The following is a 19,001-nucleotide window of genomic DNA, read 5'->3' on the forward strand; positions in this document are numbered from 1 at the left end:
TACTAATAAATAATATTTCCCTAGATTGGTGTAGACCTTCTACCAAGACACTGAAAGTTAACAAGATACTTTATGTCACTAAAGTTACTCTCATATGACAGCACAATTCTCTTGGCCTGGATCTTTGCCATGCAACTTAGATAACAGTTGAAGAAATTCCTCCTGCAGGCAAAGCTGTAATGTACTGTTTCATTACTAAACAGGTGCCAGATATGCTTAGAATATAAAAAAAACCACCCATGGGTGTTTTCTACACCAAAAAGTCAGTATAATGTGGGAGTGAAAAAGTTAGAAAGGAATTAAAAATTTCTTTCATTTGCCAAGGAAAATTCAAAATGCAGAGACTTGGCTCTGGGGGGGGGGGAAAAAAAGACAGTAATTCTTTCTGACTAGGAAAATCAGTTGTATTTAAAGTAAATGATGCCAGCTCCTTGATACAGATTTTTAAATGTTACATTTGTAATTTGAAATTGGTATACAAATATAAATCATTCATATTCCTCAGCTGAGTTTCATCTTGTAATAATATGAAATGTATTGCAAAAATTTGGGTTAGGATTGAACTTGTAGGGTAACCAAAGGTTCAACTGTTAGTCTTGTAACTGCCTAAAATATTAATGCTGCATTGATCATCAGGAAAATATGCTTAGATTTCAGGTGTTCTTTTTAATTGTTTTACTTCATTTTTCAAACTTTCACAATCACCTAAGTATAGAGCATTAATCGTACTTTAAATCACTGATTTTTCAAACAAAGGGAGAAAGCAGCTTATGCTGCTCTATGCGGAAACCCCCTCTAGCACTAAGAAATGAGAATGAAGCTCTCCTTTCCCAATATAAATCATATTCCTTGATTCACTAAAAATGGGGAAGGTCATTCACTTTCAATGAAACCATTTCTCCAAACCAAAATTTTCACTGAACTCAGAAAAAAAGCAGAATCTGGAGGGAGAATGTGACTAGACCATGAAACAGTTTTATAATCAATTTTATAAGCAAAACCTTGTTTTTTTCATTTACTGATGCAGTTGATGCAACTGAATGGTTCATTTAACCAGATACATTTATCCAGGATCTGCGCAAAAAAAGTACCTCTTTTTTTTTTTCCCCACAATAGCTACAGCAAGCACCATGGTTACCTTTCACATCCAACTAAATTAAATACCAAGTAATTGCTTTCCAGTAAAGCTACCATTTTTTAAATAGTTGTGTGTTTTTAATGTATCTCACTAGAGCTGAGGAGGATTAACTGAAGAATGGAAAACCTAAAAGATCTAAATAACTCGGTGTTGCAGATGCTGTATGTGGCAGTTCAAGACTACCCTCATAGGCCCAGTAAGTCCCTGTCTGTCTACATTTACACAAGAAGCTGTTAAGTCTTTCCAGAGTTCTGAATAGAGTCAGTACTCACAGTTGTGGCATCCTTCTCCCTGGGAAAAAGAAGGCTTGAATTGCAGTCTTCCTTTATCTGAGAATGAAGAGATGAAATGCTGCTGCACAGTGTTGGTCAGGCCTGTTACTTTGGTAAAGAAATCTGAGCAGTATCATTCTTTCCATTTTTCATCACTGGCTTCCTAAATTGTCTCTCTACTCTTAGTTACGATTTATTGTTTGAAGGGGAGAGCAGCTTCCCTTTGTTCCCACAGTGACCTTGTCGGGAGATTGTGGATCAGCACAACTCCTTTTCCTGGGAAAGAAAATGCATGGAAGCAGCGACTTCTGCTTCTCCTGGTAGCTGATGTTCTTACCTTGCTGATTATAGCTCTGCCACACCACCAGCAGGTGTTTGCCAGGCTATGCACTGTTTCAAGAGGTACATGAAGGAGACTAAGACAGGGGTTTATGTTGTGTGGTGGTACATACTAATCTAAATACAGCAGACAAGGAAACATAGAAGGGCTGGAAATTATTTGACAATGGTGTAAACTGGGAGAAGAAAAAGGGTGGATGCACACTGAGGTATGGTTAGCACAGGAGCACATATGCCAACCCAGAGGCAGACAGCCCAGACAACACTGATGCATAGTTGTTAAAATACAAATCCAGTATCCCTAATGAACCCATCCTCCAGTCCATTCCAATGTACCTTCATAACTTTTGTCATGCTACATGAATTAAGGGTGATTAGGATATGCTGAGATCTCATGTTTTCATTTTGCTGTTTATAGGCAAGGTACAATTAAGATGGCTCTGAAGTGATAGATGGCAAAGAGCTAGGTGGATGCAACAGAAGAACAAGGTAAGTGAGCTGGTAGGATTTCAGCATTTTCAGTGAATTTTGAAGAGAGATGGAAACAGAACAAAACTCCATGTGGACAGAAATGAAAGGCAGCAGTTATAGAGATGTAAAGTGATCATCAAAGAGTAAAGAGAGATGATCCTAAGGTAACGATGAAGAAGAGCAGTGGAGTCATGAGTCCAAGACTGCACATCAAATGCTGAGTCAGGAGTGAGGAGATAAAATACTTTCAGATCAGATACAGATTTCTGTGTTCAAAGCAGCTTTGCAGTTTTTGTGCAGTAGTATCCCTTAGGACTTCAGCTGTGCTCTCTCAGCTGGAATATCTTTGTGGCAGAAGACACACATAAAGTACACAAAAGCACAAAAGGCCAACTTCTTGTTTATAGGACAGTGTTCTATAAAGCACAGGTATTCTGTCTCTTGGAGCTTGACATGGACAGTACGTTTTTATTTGGTGGGTGAAGAATTAATCTGTGTCTGCAATATGAGCAACAATCCTTCATACTCTTCTTCTAATTATACCTTTCTGTGTTTCTTTTCTTTGTCTGTTTTTTGTTTGTTTGTTTGTTTTGTTTTGTTCTAGCAATTTCTCTTGAGCAGGACACCTTTCTACTTTCTCTTATTTCCTCCCATTGGTTACATCATTGCTAGGTTCAAGAGAGTATCTCTGGCATAAAAACTGGGAAAAATAGAAGGATAAGGTACTAACATTTATCAGTCGTGTTGTTTTTTTTTCTTCAAGAAATTGTGAAGATAGAAAAACTATAAATGAGGATGGTTTACAAAATGGACTTCCTGAGATTTTTCAAATGATGCTGCAGAAAAGACTTCACAATCTGAAAAGGCCATATTTCCTGGAGCAGAGAAAAAATATTTGGGAGTGGTTGCTCAACTATTACCATACAAAAAGAAAAGTATATACATAACATTACACTCCTGGGGGAAAAAAAACCAAAACACAAAACTATGAACAATATTGCAATGCACTATAACAAAACCTAATTTTTAAAAAGTATATAAGAAATAAGCATACTGTCAGCATATCTGTAGATCAAACACATTGCACCAGTCGAACCAAAATCATCTAGTAAATACCATTCTTAGTTTTAGCTTAAGGCTAACATGAGGTAAAATGCATGAAGCTAAGACTACCAGCTCTGCTAATTTACTGTAAGTTACTGTTTTGTTATACAGTATTAACACATATAGCTACGTTAATTTAACAAGCCAAATTTTCTTTCCATAAAACGGAAAGCTTGTTTGAACTCCCTTCTGCTTTTAAAAGAGTGGCTTCCTAATAATAGAAAATAATCATAGGAAAGGAAAGCTGTTTACTTCCAGCAACAACTCCTTTTATTTCAATATTTTGAGTTTCGCATTAAGATATCCTACTGTTGTGTGATACGAAACAAAAGTTTTCCTTACTGTTTGCCGTATAGTGGACTAGGCTATTATTTACTAACTACATAAAGCATTTAATTACTTGGAACTGAATATTTCAATTATAATATTTTAACTGGGTTTGAATTTATTTTCATTTATATTTTTAATAGATATAATTTGACCCTGTCCCCTCAGCTTACAGATATTTTGCAATTCAAAGTGCTGTTTCTGTTTGAGGGTATACCTAGCTATTAGGCAACATATTTCTAAAAGGAGTTTCCAAAATCAAGTAAGCATTAACATTCTCACTTTGTTTGACTTGCTCTATTTACGCAGGTTTTATGTTGCTCCCTTCTTTTTCTGTGACATAATTAGGTATTTTTAAAAGAAAGCAAGGATGTGCATGCAATGTAATTATTAAAATCCATTTCTTCTCCAGTTTAGTTCTTTCAGTCAACACTTCAATGGAAGAATCTTAAAATTAATTTTATTGTGCACTTGTCTAGAAGGGACTAGACAAACTCTGTGTTTCAGGGGATTTAGGCACTTAAATATATAGCAATTTTAAAAAACAAGAGTTAAGCATTTTTCTGAGACCAATACAACTCATCCAAAGCTAAATTAATATTTAGAATTTTCCTTTTATATTTATTTATACACTATCTCTATTAGCAAATATTTATAAATATACATAAATGTATGTGGTTTCTAACAAGTCTTCCATTCTTCCTTTATTTTAAAATGGATGCATAGATGCATCCATTTTAAGTATGTATGTGGCAAACAACATACTATACTTAAAAAAGGATGATGAGCTAGGATTTGATAAGATTAAGGGGAAAAGCAGTGATAAAGTATATGAATTATAAAGAGATATTGATCTGGAAATGAACTATTAGTGCATGCTACAAACCCATGTAACTGAGGGATGACTCAATGACTCTCAGTGACTGGAAAGGACAGAGGAGTGTTTTTTGCAGCTAATATGTGATAGCAAACAATTTAATCAAGCTAAAAACCAGTGGTGTAAAATATACTGTAAGTTTAGTGTACGAAAAAAGTAGCCAAATACCTAAAAGCCTTCATCTTTTCGTGTCATTCCTAAATCACACTTGTAGAAATCGAATTTTCTGTATTTTTAATTATACAAATTAGATCCTATATATTTAAATATCTCATATAGATCACCTTATTTTTTATGTCAGTCTTTTAGGTTTTCTCTTTTCCCATCTTTTTATACTTTGGGAAGATACATGGAATTTTTTACCCATTTTTCAATAAATCTAGCAACATTTTTATATCATCCATGAATGACACAAGATGTTCAAGAAGGAACTGGGATTTGTTTTAAAACAGAATTTGGAAGGTAACACTTTACATAGATAATGAAACTAGGATTTTATGCATGGTTACTGAGTTCTTAAATAAGAGGACTTTCAACTTTACATGATTTTGGCTCTTCAACCTATAATAATGTAACTTCTCAGGTGTAATTTTTGTGTCAGTTGCTTGAATATTTGTAGCTTGAATTACGAATATAATTTTATCTTGCATAGGGAAGTGGCTTATATCTGTATTTCTAAAATTGGAATCCAGACATAACATTTGTGTAACTGATAAATATCTGCAGCTCTACCACACTGAAGCAAACTTCTTATTAATTACCATGGAAATAAATTAATTAAGAGTACAGAACTGAGCATACAGTTTATGACAAACCTTTGAACTGAAATTAAGTGATCAACTTTATGTAATATGAATCCATTTAAATCTTAAAAAAAAATGTATTTTGCTTTTCAGTAAATGAGGGATGAGAGACAGACGATTTCCTTCTGTATCTGGGTTTCAAGTTTCTAGAAGATACTTTTTGAGCTCAATCTCCCAAATTACAGAGGATTGATAAATTAGGTAAAAGAAAACATTACCATTAAACTCAAGGTACGAAATTATTATACATTTTTTTATGTATTTTTATATAAAAAGTTACAAGTAGCAAGCATATGACACAGAAATGGAACAGTAACAGCAATAATTGTGAATGCATGCTTTTTACAATGTATCTAATAAAGGGATTTTGCCAACTCAAATATTCAGTAACAAACATGCAGATTAATTTCTCAATGTCAAATTCAGTCATATTGCTAGATGCTTATCCAACAAATGCTTCTATTGAAGTGATTATGAATGGCTAAATACCTGATTTCAATAAATTGTTCCTGAAATTGGGAATTTAAATTGTAACAAAAAGAAGAGAGAAAAAGAAAAAAGAGAAATGACTGATAAGCATAATAACCAAAGTCTTATTGCCTTCTAGTAATTTTACTCAACACTGTTTGCTGAATTTTGTCATGACATGAGAATAGCTGGTCAGAGAGTCCATAAAACCTCTAGCTGGTGTTTCCAAGGACGATAGTTTCACATTTCATTGTAGCATGTTCAAAATCACCCAGGAGCGCACTATTCTCAAGCAGTCTATATAATGAAAACAACGTACATATAACAAAAGTTCAATGTAAATCTTCTTCCACATATCACAAAACATACAAGTAAAAACCAGACATAAAACATATAAACTTAAATAAAACTATGCTTAAAAAAAAAGGGTCAATCTTAGGAGCTAATTTCTTCCTCAAGTTTGCGGCGAATCTCCAAATATATTTAATAACTAAGGAGCACTTGGTGGCCAGCAACAAAATTGCAAAAGAAATATATTATTGTGCAATGGGAGTATCTTGCTAAGGAAGTAAGATATGCCTATATTTCTTAGATTTGCATAAAGGCAATGAAATTAAATAAGAAAATTTTCCACTCTTTCTTTCAGACAGCTGAGATAATTCATTATAAATTTTTCCATTCAGAGTTTTCATGACTGCATGAATAGTTGTCTGAAAGCAAAAAAAAAAAGTTAAAAGATGTTCTCTGAAGAAAAAATGCAGAAAAATATTTACTTAATCTATCTACAAGCAATAAAACCATTAATAGATTCTTTCCCTGTAAAATTGCTTTATACATATATACACATAAAAATGTTTATACACATATCTATGTTTTTATATACACATTTATAAATTGACAGACTAACAGCTATCTGTAAGTCTATTATGAACATCTGAGATTATGTTTATTGAGATTAAATGCTGATAAAAATGATGCAAAATTAAGTCTAGGAAAAGACTCAAAAAAGTAAGTTTAATTTGAAAACATTAACAACAGTGCTACAGAATCTCTAAATTTATCAGTACTACCACATACTCTTCCCCCAACACTTCACATAATCCTCCCCCAACATTTCACAAGGTTGAATGAATAAAATGAATTAAAACGAGATAGTTCCACGTCTTACTGACCTGAGTTAGATTGTCAAGTTTTATGTACTATTTTAAATGCTGGGAATCTAAATTTTATTTTCATAAATAATATTTTTAAAAAATGAAACAGAAGAGCCATGCAAAGCATCTAACTTTATAAGGTGTTTGAAATGAAGATTGCATTTAGCTGGGGCTGATTATAGTACTGTCAAGAATAAGCAATTAAAAAATTTTGCTTAGTTTACAATGTTAAAGTGGTCATCTGTCTTTCAGCTTTCTTAGAATTCAACCCTGGCTCTCTGCATACAAGGTGAGACCTAATATGCATTTCAGAAAAATAACAAATGAAATGGAAAGCAACAGATTGTTCAATGGCTGTATACATAAGTTTACTTACCTCAGGTTTGTCTCTTAGACCCTAGTTGTGTTGTACTCAGACTCATGTTTGCTTAGAGACCCAATGAGGCAGAACCTGGAATGTTATGGCTATTTCATTCAAAATAATAGTGTTTGCATAGAAAAGAAGAAATATATGCATATATATACTTAATAAACAGTACACTTCGATAATCTGACCGATATTCATGAAGTAATTTACACAGGCATGCAGTTAGATTAAAATAGTCAAATAACTTCTTTTTTAAGAAACAGAAATGCCTTAATGTGCAAAGAAAATATGGAGGGCATGTAAACAGTCACAGAAAGTGCATAAATAATGTGTGCAAGAGAAAACAAATATATATAAAAAAAGGTTATGTGTGTTTTTTAAATATATCGTTCATAAATGGTTTTGCTTTTTTTCTTTTACTTGTAAACTTCTAATCATTCATATTTACAGTCATTCAGACTGCAAGATATAGAAAAATAGGTCTTTTATTAAAAATATCATGCTTGACTTTACTTTTTTATTGATTAGAAAGATTTCTTTCAACTTCATTCTTATATGTAAATATATGAGTTCACTATGGTGTCTCATGTTCTAATTTGTCTATCTTAGGTATGACAAAAATACTGTGATTAATAATGGAACGGATACAATAAATTTGAAAATATTTTCATTCATTATATAAAAGTTAACGTTTCATGATAAAAGGGGTTTCCTTACCCCAGGATTGTGATCCTCATTCTTGTGTCATGCATCAAAATGGATACATGTATTTTTTATTTACTGATGTATTGATTTAGAGATGGTTAGACCAGCAGTGGTTTATACTCAAGGCCACCTCAGTTACAAGGAAACCACATATATGTGGCTTTTCCAAAAACTAAATTTACACAATCTTCTTTGGTTTTTAAAAATTGTACCTGTTCTCTGTTGACCAATGTATGTATGCATGTGGATGTGTATAAAATAGTAAAAATAAAAGAAAGAAATAAGATAGAAATGTAAAACTGAGATACAGAATCCTTCAGGAACCAGGAGCAGAGATGAGAGAAAGAGAGACAGGAGGAGAAATAATGTAGTAGTATGTACTATCAGCAAACAGAAATTTAAACAATAAGTAAAGAAGAAAAAAATAAGACTTTACTGAATAAAGAGGGAATATGTTTGGGCAATCAAGTCCTTACACAACAGTCTTCATCAAAAATCTATTGATACTGACCGCTGAACAGATTTATCATGTCTGGACAGCCTGTGACTTGTGGTTGGTACCTCTTCAATTTCGTCTATCTCACACGCATCTGCAGCATCTTGTGAGTAGCTATGCTTCATGACAAGGATATTTCTCCTGTTCATGGGTTGAACAAGTGGTTTTACAGGCTGGGGTTGTATTTCTGTCAAGACAGAAGCATCTCTTGTGCTGAGGTTACTACGGCTGCCCTTAATGCTAGACACTTGTGATCCACAGTGATGGTCATGAATGCATTTTGAAGAGGATCTCCGCAGTTTATGATAATTTTCAAAGTCATCTGCAATATCAGCAAGGTCAGCTGTAGTCCCTGTCCCTCTGAGGGTGCATAACTCATAATGAGGAGGCTCAAACACCTCCTGGAACACATTTTGATCAAAGTCTGTTTTCCTTTGGACAAATTTTTTACGAGGCTGCTTGATCTGTACTATAATAGATATGACAATGAGGATGATCACAATGCAAGAAGTCACCCCAATTATAGTCCCACTGGTATTGGTAAGTTGGTCCAATAGGTTAGCTTTTCTTTTTTCTGTGTGATAGGAGAAAAAAAAAAAGGCACAGCATTAATTGCAGTTCAGGAATAAAAGCAACCATGATGAGTTCACAGATTACTACAAAGCTGAGCCTAGTGTATGTCTGAGTTCACTTAATCAATCTCATCAACAAAAGAGAAAAGAGGAAGAAATCAGGTATTCATGAAAGCCAAATAAACAACACACAAGTCCTCTGTGTGCCTATTCACTTGGAAAGTCATTTATTCAGGGTATATTGCAGGCTTAATTAATTGAAAGAATTATATATGTTTTTTTATAAAAAGTAACCACCGCAACAAGCAGATGGCTTCAGTGTCACCTCTGAACTCTATTTGCCTGCTAAAGCCCCCAAGACTGTTACAGATGTTCTCTTCATTATTTTCTGTCCCTTCCAGTAAATATATGGAACTAGGACATTAGCACCAATGGAAGAACAAGATTTTACAGGATTTAAAAAGAAATATTTCTTTGGATTGCGAACTGTGTTGAAGTCCTAATAATTGTGAGCTGACTGGGACTTTTGCAGTTCTCAATGAAAAAGCTAAATCAGGAGAAAATAGAAAAGTTATTCAAATTGAGATTTGAGAAAGGAAAAAACCAAATTGGTGCAAGTTATTTCTTTTTTCTTTTTCCTATTAATTAACAAAACTTTTCTGAACACCCATAAAAACACAAAAGCTGATGATGTCTACTACCCTTTACTCAGAGGCCTCTAATAGGTTAGCCAGCAAATTCTGCATTGTGAATAATGATAAAAATATGCAGTAAAATAATAAAAATAAAACCAGTTTCACTCTACTGTTGTGTATCTTTCTTTGTGATTTGCTTTCAAATGGCTGCAGGCACATGAGATGGTGACTGAGCCTTGTAGAAATTCTAGCTGAAAGCATTCTTATCTTTCTCTCTCAGGCATAGCAAGACTCGACAACTGTGATTAAGTTTCAACACCCAGTTTACTGTAATTTTTCTTGGCAACCTAAAACATATCAAAAAACCCAACAAAAAACCTTTGAAATGAAAGTTACTGGCACCACAACTGTAACATCCATCTCTTCAGAATCTCCTAGATTCCAAAAAGTAACTTTTCAGTACTCCCCATTGCCTACTCTTACCCAGTGTTTTTCTAACTGACTGACACAGACTCTGGAGAAAAAGCAGACTTAGAAAAAGCAGCACTGCAGCAAACAACGTTTTTGCTGGAATCAGCAAACCTGCTTTTCATAGTTAGAAAAAAAAAGAGAGGATAAACGCACAAGACCCAATACTTGGCAAAAGAAAGATGAAAATCATTCTGGAAATTAAAAGAGTGTTGAAGATTTTGTGTTTTCCCCTGTTCTGAAGAACTAGAGAATTTATAATTATTTCCCAATTGTATGTTTAGTTTCCTTGAAGAATATTATGCTATTCCACAGTTTAGTTGTGTTCTTTTGAAGTATGCTTTCATTTGTGTTTTACCCTATTGCACTGCTTGTCAGGATTTTACAGGCTTCAGCAGACTTATGGGCTGACTGCTAATCCACCTCATTCTGAATTTTTTCTTGATTGGTTCCTAAATTTGGCATATCCTATGTTTCCAGGAACAAATCTGCATCGGGGGGGGGGTGGGGGTGGATGGGGGTGGGCAAACTGTCTCCCAAGCCTGCAATGTAAGTTAGTTAAGCTCTTTTCCCTGAAGACAACACAGATGCTGACTTTTTTTGTTTTCCAGAAACACAGCAATATGTAGAAACCATTGCCAACACATGGTTAGGAACATCCCTCCCTCCCTATGAAACAGACATTACACCTGATTTCCTGTGCTTGTTCCTCACTCTTCAATTTCACTTGATGATAGTTGGATTTCTTTGGTTTCTTGCAGTGTAAATTCCACTTCACTTTGGCTTTGAAAACCACATGGGCTATTATGGGCATAGCATGCAGCTAAAAGACACCTGCTACCCATATGTTACTCCACTACAAAAGTACCTATGACGAAGGAACTGAAACATTACTTTTAATTATACTTTAGGTTGTATGGGAAACAGACGAAGTGATCAGAAAGCCTTCCAGAAGCATATAGCCAGCCAGAAGGATGTAACCAATGCAATGCTACACATCATGAATGCAAACAGTGAAAGTAAAATCCATCAGCATTTTTTAACTCCCTTCATTTTCTCCATTGCTCGTTGTACGCTCTTCCTGAATTACTCTTCCGGAGTTTTCATGCACCTGGCACATACTTAACAAGAAACTGAGGATCATTTGCTGAATCTCATGCAGTGTACATGATTTGACTTTTTCAATCCTAAACATTACCTTTGCAGTGGTTTTCATCCCAGGGATACACACAATTCTGGAGTCCGTTGCAGACCAGTGTATTATTTATACACATATTACTGTGGCAAAAGAATGTGTTGGCTTCACAAGGGGCTAAAAACAAGAGAGAAAAAGCTGATATTAAGGAGCAAATCATTCAGCACTCCACAACACACACATCTAGGAGGGGACATGTAATCTGTAATAGGAAAAAACTATACAACACAGGTTCCTTGAGCATAATAATTATTTGACATGCAGCACTGACACCACTCAATTGACAGTCACACACTTTTTATTACTCTGTGGCAAGAGATTTTCAATTTTGTCTAAGATGACTGGACTTTCCCTTAGCCTGACTGTCATGGTTGTGGTGGATTGGCCTGTTGACTGGCCCGTTGATGGGGTATCATTGATATGTTATCAACAATTTTAGCCACAGATGCAAAATACATTACCCTATGGGCTGCTAGGAAAAGAATTAACTGCATCCCAGACAGATCTAGCGTATAGGAAATAATTTCTTTTAAAGTTTGTTGCTGAAACTCAAGCTTTATAAGAAAACTTGTGTGATTTGAAGAAGTCACTTTAGGGCCTCTAAAAATGGTGCCTGAGCATTTATACACAGAGAAAGTAAAATTATTTTACAAACCCTTTCACTCATGAGAAAGGCTACAGTTAAGAAGCACCACTTTGATCACAAGTATGAAGATTAAAAAAAGCAACAGTCTTCAGTGCCCCTGAAGCCCATGATTTAGAAGATGCATGCAGATCAAAGCTGCAGGAAAAAGGCTTTACTGATGGCCATCTATTATTACTGTGAAGAAGTTGCCTGGAAGCCTTCAGAAAAAATCATACATGCTTGCTAATATGTGCTGTTTACAGAAGTTTTGGGAGATGATTCGGTGTTGGCATTGTGAAGCTACTACTCCAAAAGCATATGATACAGTAAAGATAAATTACTCCTTATATTTTTTTTACTAAAACCAAATTCCTTCTTTTAGAAGAGCTACAAACTTTATCAATGTTAAATCAGTAAAAATTAACTCCTTATGTATTTTTTTAGTTCAAACAACCCAAAAGCATTATTATAATTATTTTTAAGGGAAAGTTAAAAAATAAACTAAGACTTAACTAATCAGAAAGGAGTTATGATGTTCATACTATTTATACTTCAAATTTGATGCTTCATAGCAATTTTTCTCCTCTGCAACTTTAAAAGCAATTCCTGTGACAACATATATGCATAGTGCAGAGACTGGCTCAGAGTAGACAACTGCTTTAGTGATTTGCAAACTAAGTACAGCACAAAATATTCATATTGTAGAACTTAATGACTCCATATATCATGACAAGAAATCTACTCTTCAATAAGTGTTTAAGTTCAGATATCCATAACTGACTATAATGGCTTATTTGGAGCATTTATGGTCTGTTAAATAAATAGTAAATGCATCAAAATCAAAGTGTACACCCTCAAATATGCAACTGCTCACTCAGATATAACAGTATACATATACTATATGTCTTAGCCAGTGCTGAAGACATCAACGAGCCTGTTCACTGTTAAATTTTTTTTAAGTCTGGTATACCATCTCCTAAACTGCAGTGAGCCTGATGAGGTTGTAAGTTTGTTACGGAAAGGATTCTACTTTAAAATGGACAGAAAGAACAAAACAGCACATGCATGTAGAAAGGGAGGGTACTTTGGGGCAGTCCTGATCTATCTGTTGCTGTCATTTGGGGACAGTGAGGTCTGAGCCTGGAGGATATTGTGTCACATCATGATGCGACACCTCATATAGGTAACACGTCAGAGGCATAATCATCCTTCCACGCTCTAGCTGTTTCCACTTGAGGAACTTTTGGGACTGGTTCTTTCCAACATGCAGAAAGAGTCTCACTGTCTACTCTAAGCAAAAAAAGGTGAAGCAGAGGAAGAGAATTATGTAAAAGAGAAACCTAAGAAAATCTAAAAAGCCACCCATTCAAAATACATGGTAATAGGTAGGAAGTGTGAAGAAAATAAGACCTGAATGGAGAAAGTACAAGGAGTGACACAGGAACAAGAGAGGAAAAAACCAAAGACAAACCAACCAAAAACCAACCAACGAACCAGACAGGAGAAACAAAACCCCAAACAAACTAACAAAAAACCCCAATTGCAAGATTAGGACAGCTTCTGCTAATAAAGCCACAAAGAAGAAGAAAAAAAAAAGACCAAAAAGCATTCAGAGTGGCATGAAGGACCTTAGAAGTGAAATGGGGGAACAGACTGCTGTGTCTGAGCAGGCAGAACCACCTAGATGCCTATGGCTTTAAAATCAGTCTGATTTAATCCAAAATGCAACTTCAAAGAAAGGATTAATAGTGAAAAAACAAATCCCAAAAGAAAACAGAGCAATTTAAAGGAAGAAAGGGTAGTTGTGCAAGGCAGAAATAAAGGAATTCAGAAGTGGTAAGTAGAAAAGGAGAACTAAAGGAAGGTAGGTAGGAAGTGAAAGGAAGAGGAAGAAGAGGAAGAAAGAGAGAACTGTATAGGAAAAGCAGATGTCAATTAAGGCATTCTGCACTGAAATGAAAAATATTAGGAAATGTTTTGGAAATTAGAGAAAAATTAAGGGCAATAAGAAAGACCTTTTCTGCAGATTTAAGAAGGAGTAATTATGCAAAGAGATGGCAGGGAGATCTGGAAAGGTAAGAGAAAGGAAGAAAAAGGAATGAAAATTTCAGTTTTTCTAAATTTTGCTGTTGAACTGTGGAGGAACAAAATGGTATGTGAATAAATGTCAAAACAAGATAAAGAGTGATGTAAAGCAATTTCAGACCAGGTACAGAAAACTTAACAGGAAAGAAACACAAATGTAAGATTCAGAAAACTAATGACAAACAGCCCCCTCTTTTTCATATTTATAAAAGTAGTATAGTCAAGTTCTCTCTGTGGTCCCATGAACATGGATTGATTAAGATTGGCAAGAGATCAATATATTTTCTCCACTCTAATTAAGGCTTTTTACTGGAATGAATGAAAGCATCTAGGGAAGCTGAAAACTTGTCGGTCCCATTGTACATTGGAGGAATTAGTTTCCTTGCCCTTGAAAAGGCACAGCAATGAGGTCTTGGGATGTTGTATCAAATACATTCTAGTAATAGCAAAAAGATAAATGAACCAGTAGTAAACAGATCTCTTTTATAGCAAGATATGTCTGGTCCTGATGCTTTTCTGAAGCTGTTAGAGAACTCAGGATGGGAGTGGAATCAAGCAGTCAAGGTATGTGACATCAAACTTGTGGAATTTTTTCACAAAAGGAAGCCCCTGCTATCATTAACTTAAACTAGATTAAACAACACAAGCATCTCCACACAGCAGGAGATGTGCTCTATCACTCTGTGGTTTTCCCCATGACTATATAAATGCTCTTTATATCAGAGAGCAGTAGGAACAGAGAAAGCTCACTCAAGCGAGGAGCCAAGTGAGAGTTATTGGGTCATGATTAGTGGAAAGCCCAGTGTCAGCCCACAGCTACTAATATCGTACTTTGTGTCTGGACTACTTGATCATGGTCAAGAAGTCAACAAAATCTTTAGGCAGCTGGAAACAGCCTCACATTCACGGGACCTGGTCTTTATGGGGATTTTAACCCTGTGGAGGGCAACACAGCAGGGCACAAGCAATCCAGGAAGTTTCCAGAGTGGACTGATAACTTCCTGATATCATGGAAATGATGAAGGTAGCTCTGCTGTGCCTCATACTCTTATAAACAAGAACCAAGCAAGGATATGAATGTCAGGAGCAGCCCTGGCTGCAGTGAGTATGAGATGGTGAAGTTCAGGATGCTGCAAAGAGGGAATAAGTTGACTAATGTTATTGTGAAGCCACTCTTGATTATCTCTTTAAAGTTGTGCTGATCGGGGCCTCAACAGGCTGAACAGAAATGAATGTCAAACAGATCAACAAAAGGAAATGCAAAGTCCTGTCCCTGGGAAAGAATAACTTCATGCACTAGTACATGCTAGGGACTGACTGTCTGGAAAGGAAGTTTGCAGAATAGGTTCTGTTGTGCAATAAGGTGACCATGGGCCAGCATTGTGCCCTTGTGGCAAAGAATGCCACCAGTGTGCTGGGCTGCATTAGAAACAGAATTGTCAGCCAGTTGAGAGATATGATCCTTCCCCTCTGAGGCTTGAGACATCAGACATGTGAAGTGAGGCTGAGAGACCTCAGACTGTTCAACCTGAAGAAGAGAAGGCTCATGCAGGCTCTTGTCCATGCATACAAATACCCAATGGGAGGGAGTAAAGAAGACAGAACCAAGCTCTTCTCAGTGATGTGCAGTGCCAAGACAAGAAGCGAGAAGCACTAAATGAAATATAGGCAATTCCCTGTAAAATCCAAGAACAAACTTCTACTTTGAGGCTGATCAGACACTATGCAGGAGCTTGTTTACCAGAGAGGTTGTGGAGTCTCCATCATTGAAGATATTAAAAACACAACTGGATGCAACCCTGAGCACCCTGCTGTAACTGACCCTGCTTTGAGCAGAAGGACTGGACTAGACCACATCCTGGAGTCCCTTCCAACCCCTCTGTGACTCTCTGAAAAAAGTGACTTCATAATTAGATTAAAAGTAAGAGCTGGGAACACACAATTATATAATTTCTCCTGTGTCCCAAAGCTACCTTGCGTCAAACTCTAACAAGGTACTGCCCTAGAAATAAGTTAGATAGCATATTCAGAACAATGAAGAATTCATAATGATTATAACAAAAGTGAACAAATTAGAACTACACATATAATTCAACCTGATGTGTTTTAATAAATTTAGACCTCTGATAAATTTTTACTGTATGAAAACACTACAATCTAAATTAAATCACTAATTAAAGAAAAAATATTATTAAAGGTTCTTTTTCTAGTTTGGATTTGAACTGATAATTATTTTTATGTAAAATTACAATTTGTAAAAAAAACATATACACAATGAAAAACTTCAAAAGTATTCATTCTATGTTTTAATGATGATATTTTCTTTTTATGAATATGGGTGCTATAAGAATACCTTGCATCTTAATATACAAACAAATTTTATAGTTATTGAATTCATTATAATGTAACATCATCTTTGCAATGAGTATTTATATTGAACACAAGATGGTGCCCTTATCCTAGACGATATATAAACGAGTTACCAGGAATAAAAATGATATTCCAGTCTTTTTCAGGTTTAGGAAATGTGTACTTAAAAAACCACAACTATAATAATAACGATGCTATTTCTATTATTGACCATATAAATATATTTTGTTTCTAGTACAAATTAGGAGATTGTTATATTATTCATATTTCCATAAGGTTACCATCACAGCATTCAAAAAAAGCTTGTGTTTGCTACTGCTTTTCAAATTCATAAAAACTGAACCAATGTAGTTGTCTATATTTTCTTACTATGGGAAGGTTTTAGAAATGCACGTGTCCATATACTTTTTCATTTATTAATCTAAAATGAATATTTTAATCATGAATAGCCTTAAGGCAGAGAACCATAATGTGTATTAATATTTCTTTGATGTGCCATTTTAACAAAGCAAGATGAAATAAAAGAAGTCATAATTTATATTTAAAAATATAATTATACTGCTTTCACTTAGACACTAAAATAAATAATAACAAGTAATGCATTCCAGTTTGTACTATAAAATGAAAATATTTAGAAAGCAGTATAGAAATTAAATATTCCATGTTATTAAAGATTATTATACTATTGTGATATTATCACATTAATAACAAATTACTTTGCTTTGTGCATCGAGCATAATTTTGTTGGGTATTTCAGGTTACTTTGGATATAAAATAGAAACGTGGCCAGGTCAAAACATTTTCACAAGATAGAGTTAATAGCAGAATTGTTATGGAACTCGTGTGAAGCCTGGCTGTTCCACTTCAGTGCAGTGCTTTCCCCAGTGTATTTACACTATTTCTTACCACTGTACAGCATTAGTGCAATTCCTTTGCTTCTGGAGTGTGAACTAGATCTGAGTAACCTAGCTTGGGTACCTATGTCATCCTTCATTGAACTGTGTGGATTTACCCTTTGAGCCTGTTTCAAGGCAGGGATTTCAGGCCAGGACTCGATAATCTTAGACAAATGCCCTACACCACTTGCTATTTTTAGTCTTATCTCTCTTCCCCTCTTCCCCCCTTCCCTTCTTGTCATAACGTTTTTGAGAGGTCTTGTTTCTTCCTAAGGGTAAATGAGAAAAATCGGAAATTTTAACAATAGTTAGATGTAAGAAACATTTTACACTGAAGTCGTTAGACATTTCACACCTACTCCTCATCTACTCAAGACAGCTCATTGCATCATGCTCTGCACATGAATTCTTTAAGTACAGATCATTTGGATTTTCCTGTTGTTCATTCCTGAAATATAGAGCTTTCTTTCCTCCACAAGAGGAAGAAAAATTAAATACTTCAAATGATCCTGGAATCATCCTTTAAAAAGAGGAAGAAATTTTCTAGCAGCCTTTTCAAGGAAAAATTCATCAGTCACACTGAGAGATTGTTTCAGTTGACTTATTAAAATTATAAAATTATTAGGATGGTTTTAGTACTGTACACTACAAGTATATCACCTCAAGTAAAATTATTATCTTTTCATTTGCCATCAATTAAATAAAAAAAAGTCTTATTAAAACACAAAAACTTGACAATGAAATGTGCTTAATACTGAATGTTATTTCTCAGTCATCTTCAGACAGGTCTGTTCAAGATAAATGTAACTTTTATGGATAATTAATACCAGATACACATCGATAATCTTGTCTTTAAAAAAACATCTATATGTGGTTTCATGTGTTTTTTTTTTGTTTGGGGGCGGGGTTGTGGTTTTTGGTTTTGGTTTGGTTTTGGTTACGGTTTTTTGGTTGTTTTGTTTGTTGTGGGGTTTTTTTTGTTTCGGTTTTGTTTGGTTTTGTTTGTTTTTTTATTTTGGTTTTTCCAGGTTTTTTTTTTTTGGTTGGTTGGTTGGGTTTTGGTTGTTTTTTTTTTTTTGCTATACAAGCTCACCAGAGAATGGCAGCTCAGGAGCATGTGCTCAGAGCTCCAGTCTGTGTTCAGTTTATACACTCTAGACACCACAAACCTTTTTTTGTTCAGGGTCAGAGAGTCACTGGGATGCTTAGCCAGGGAGGGGTTTTTACTAGAGATAACTGCAAACAGCACAGAGGGGAAGAAAACCACAGATGAGTGCTCACCAGGAAGGAGGCAATCCCAGTGGTTTCTTTTCAATGTATTAGTGCAGAAGCAGAGACCAAAACCAGCAAGGCTGCAATCTGTTTACATTCCTAAGTCCTTGCAAAGGGAAACTGCCTGTTCAAGTGTTGCACTTCACAAAATCATAGAATCATAGAATCAACCGAGTTAGAAAAGACCTCCGATATCATCAAGTCCAACCCTTGATCCAACACCGCCGTGGTTACTAGACCATGGCACTGAGCGCCACATCCAGTCTCATCTTAAAAGCCTTCAGGCATGGTGAATCCAACACCTCCTTGAGCAGCCCATTCCAATGTCTGATTACTCTCTCTGTAAAGAATTTCTTCCTAAT

At 35.2% G+C, this 19,001-nt stretch overlaps 1 protein-coding gene across 1 annotated transcript in view; it reads right to left on the reverse strand.

Annotated features, from left to right (window-relative positions):
- Positions 1-5,570: 5,570 nt before the first annotated feature.
- The window catches only part of NETO1 (neuropilin and tolloid like 1), a 65,120-nt gene continuing 51,689 nt past the window's right edge, over positions 5,571-19,001 (reverse strand). The window contains exons 8-11 of the mRNA XM_027678170.1: positions 11,395-11,508; positions 8,537-9,095; positions 7,330-7,404; positions 5,571-6,096 (exon numbers count right to left, since the gene is read on the reverse strand). Of these exons, the coding sequence (XP_027533971.1) occupies positions 7,344-7,404; positions 8,537-9,095; positions 11,395-11,508 (734 nt within the window). The 3' untranslated portion in view covers positions 5,571-6,096; positions 7,330-7,343. The remainder of the gene's footprint in view (positions 6,097-7,329; positions 7,405-8,536; positions 9,096-11,394; positions 11,509-19,001) is intronic.

The sequence above is a fragment of the Neopelma chrysocephalum genome, unplaced genomic scaffold, assembly GCF_003984885.1.
Source record: "Neopelma chrysocephalum unplaced genomic scaffold, ASM398488v2 Primary Assembly neopelma1_22b, whole genome shotgun sequence".
In the NCBI taxonomy this organism is placed as follows: domain Eukaryota; kingdom Metazoa; phylum Chordata; class Aves; order Passeriformes; family Pipridae; genus Neopelma; species Neopelma chrysocephalum.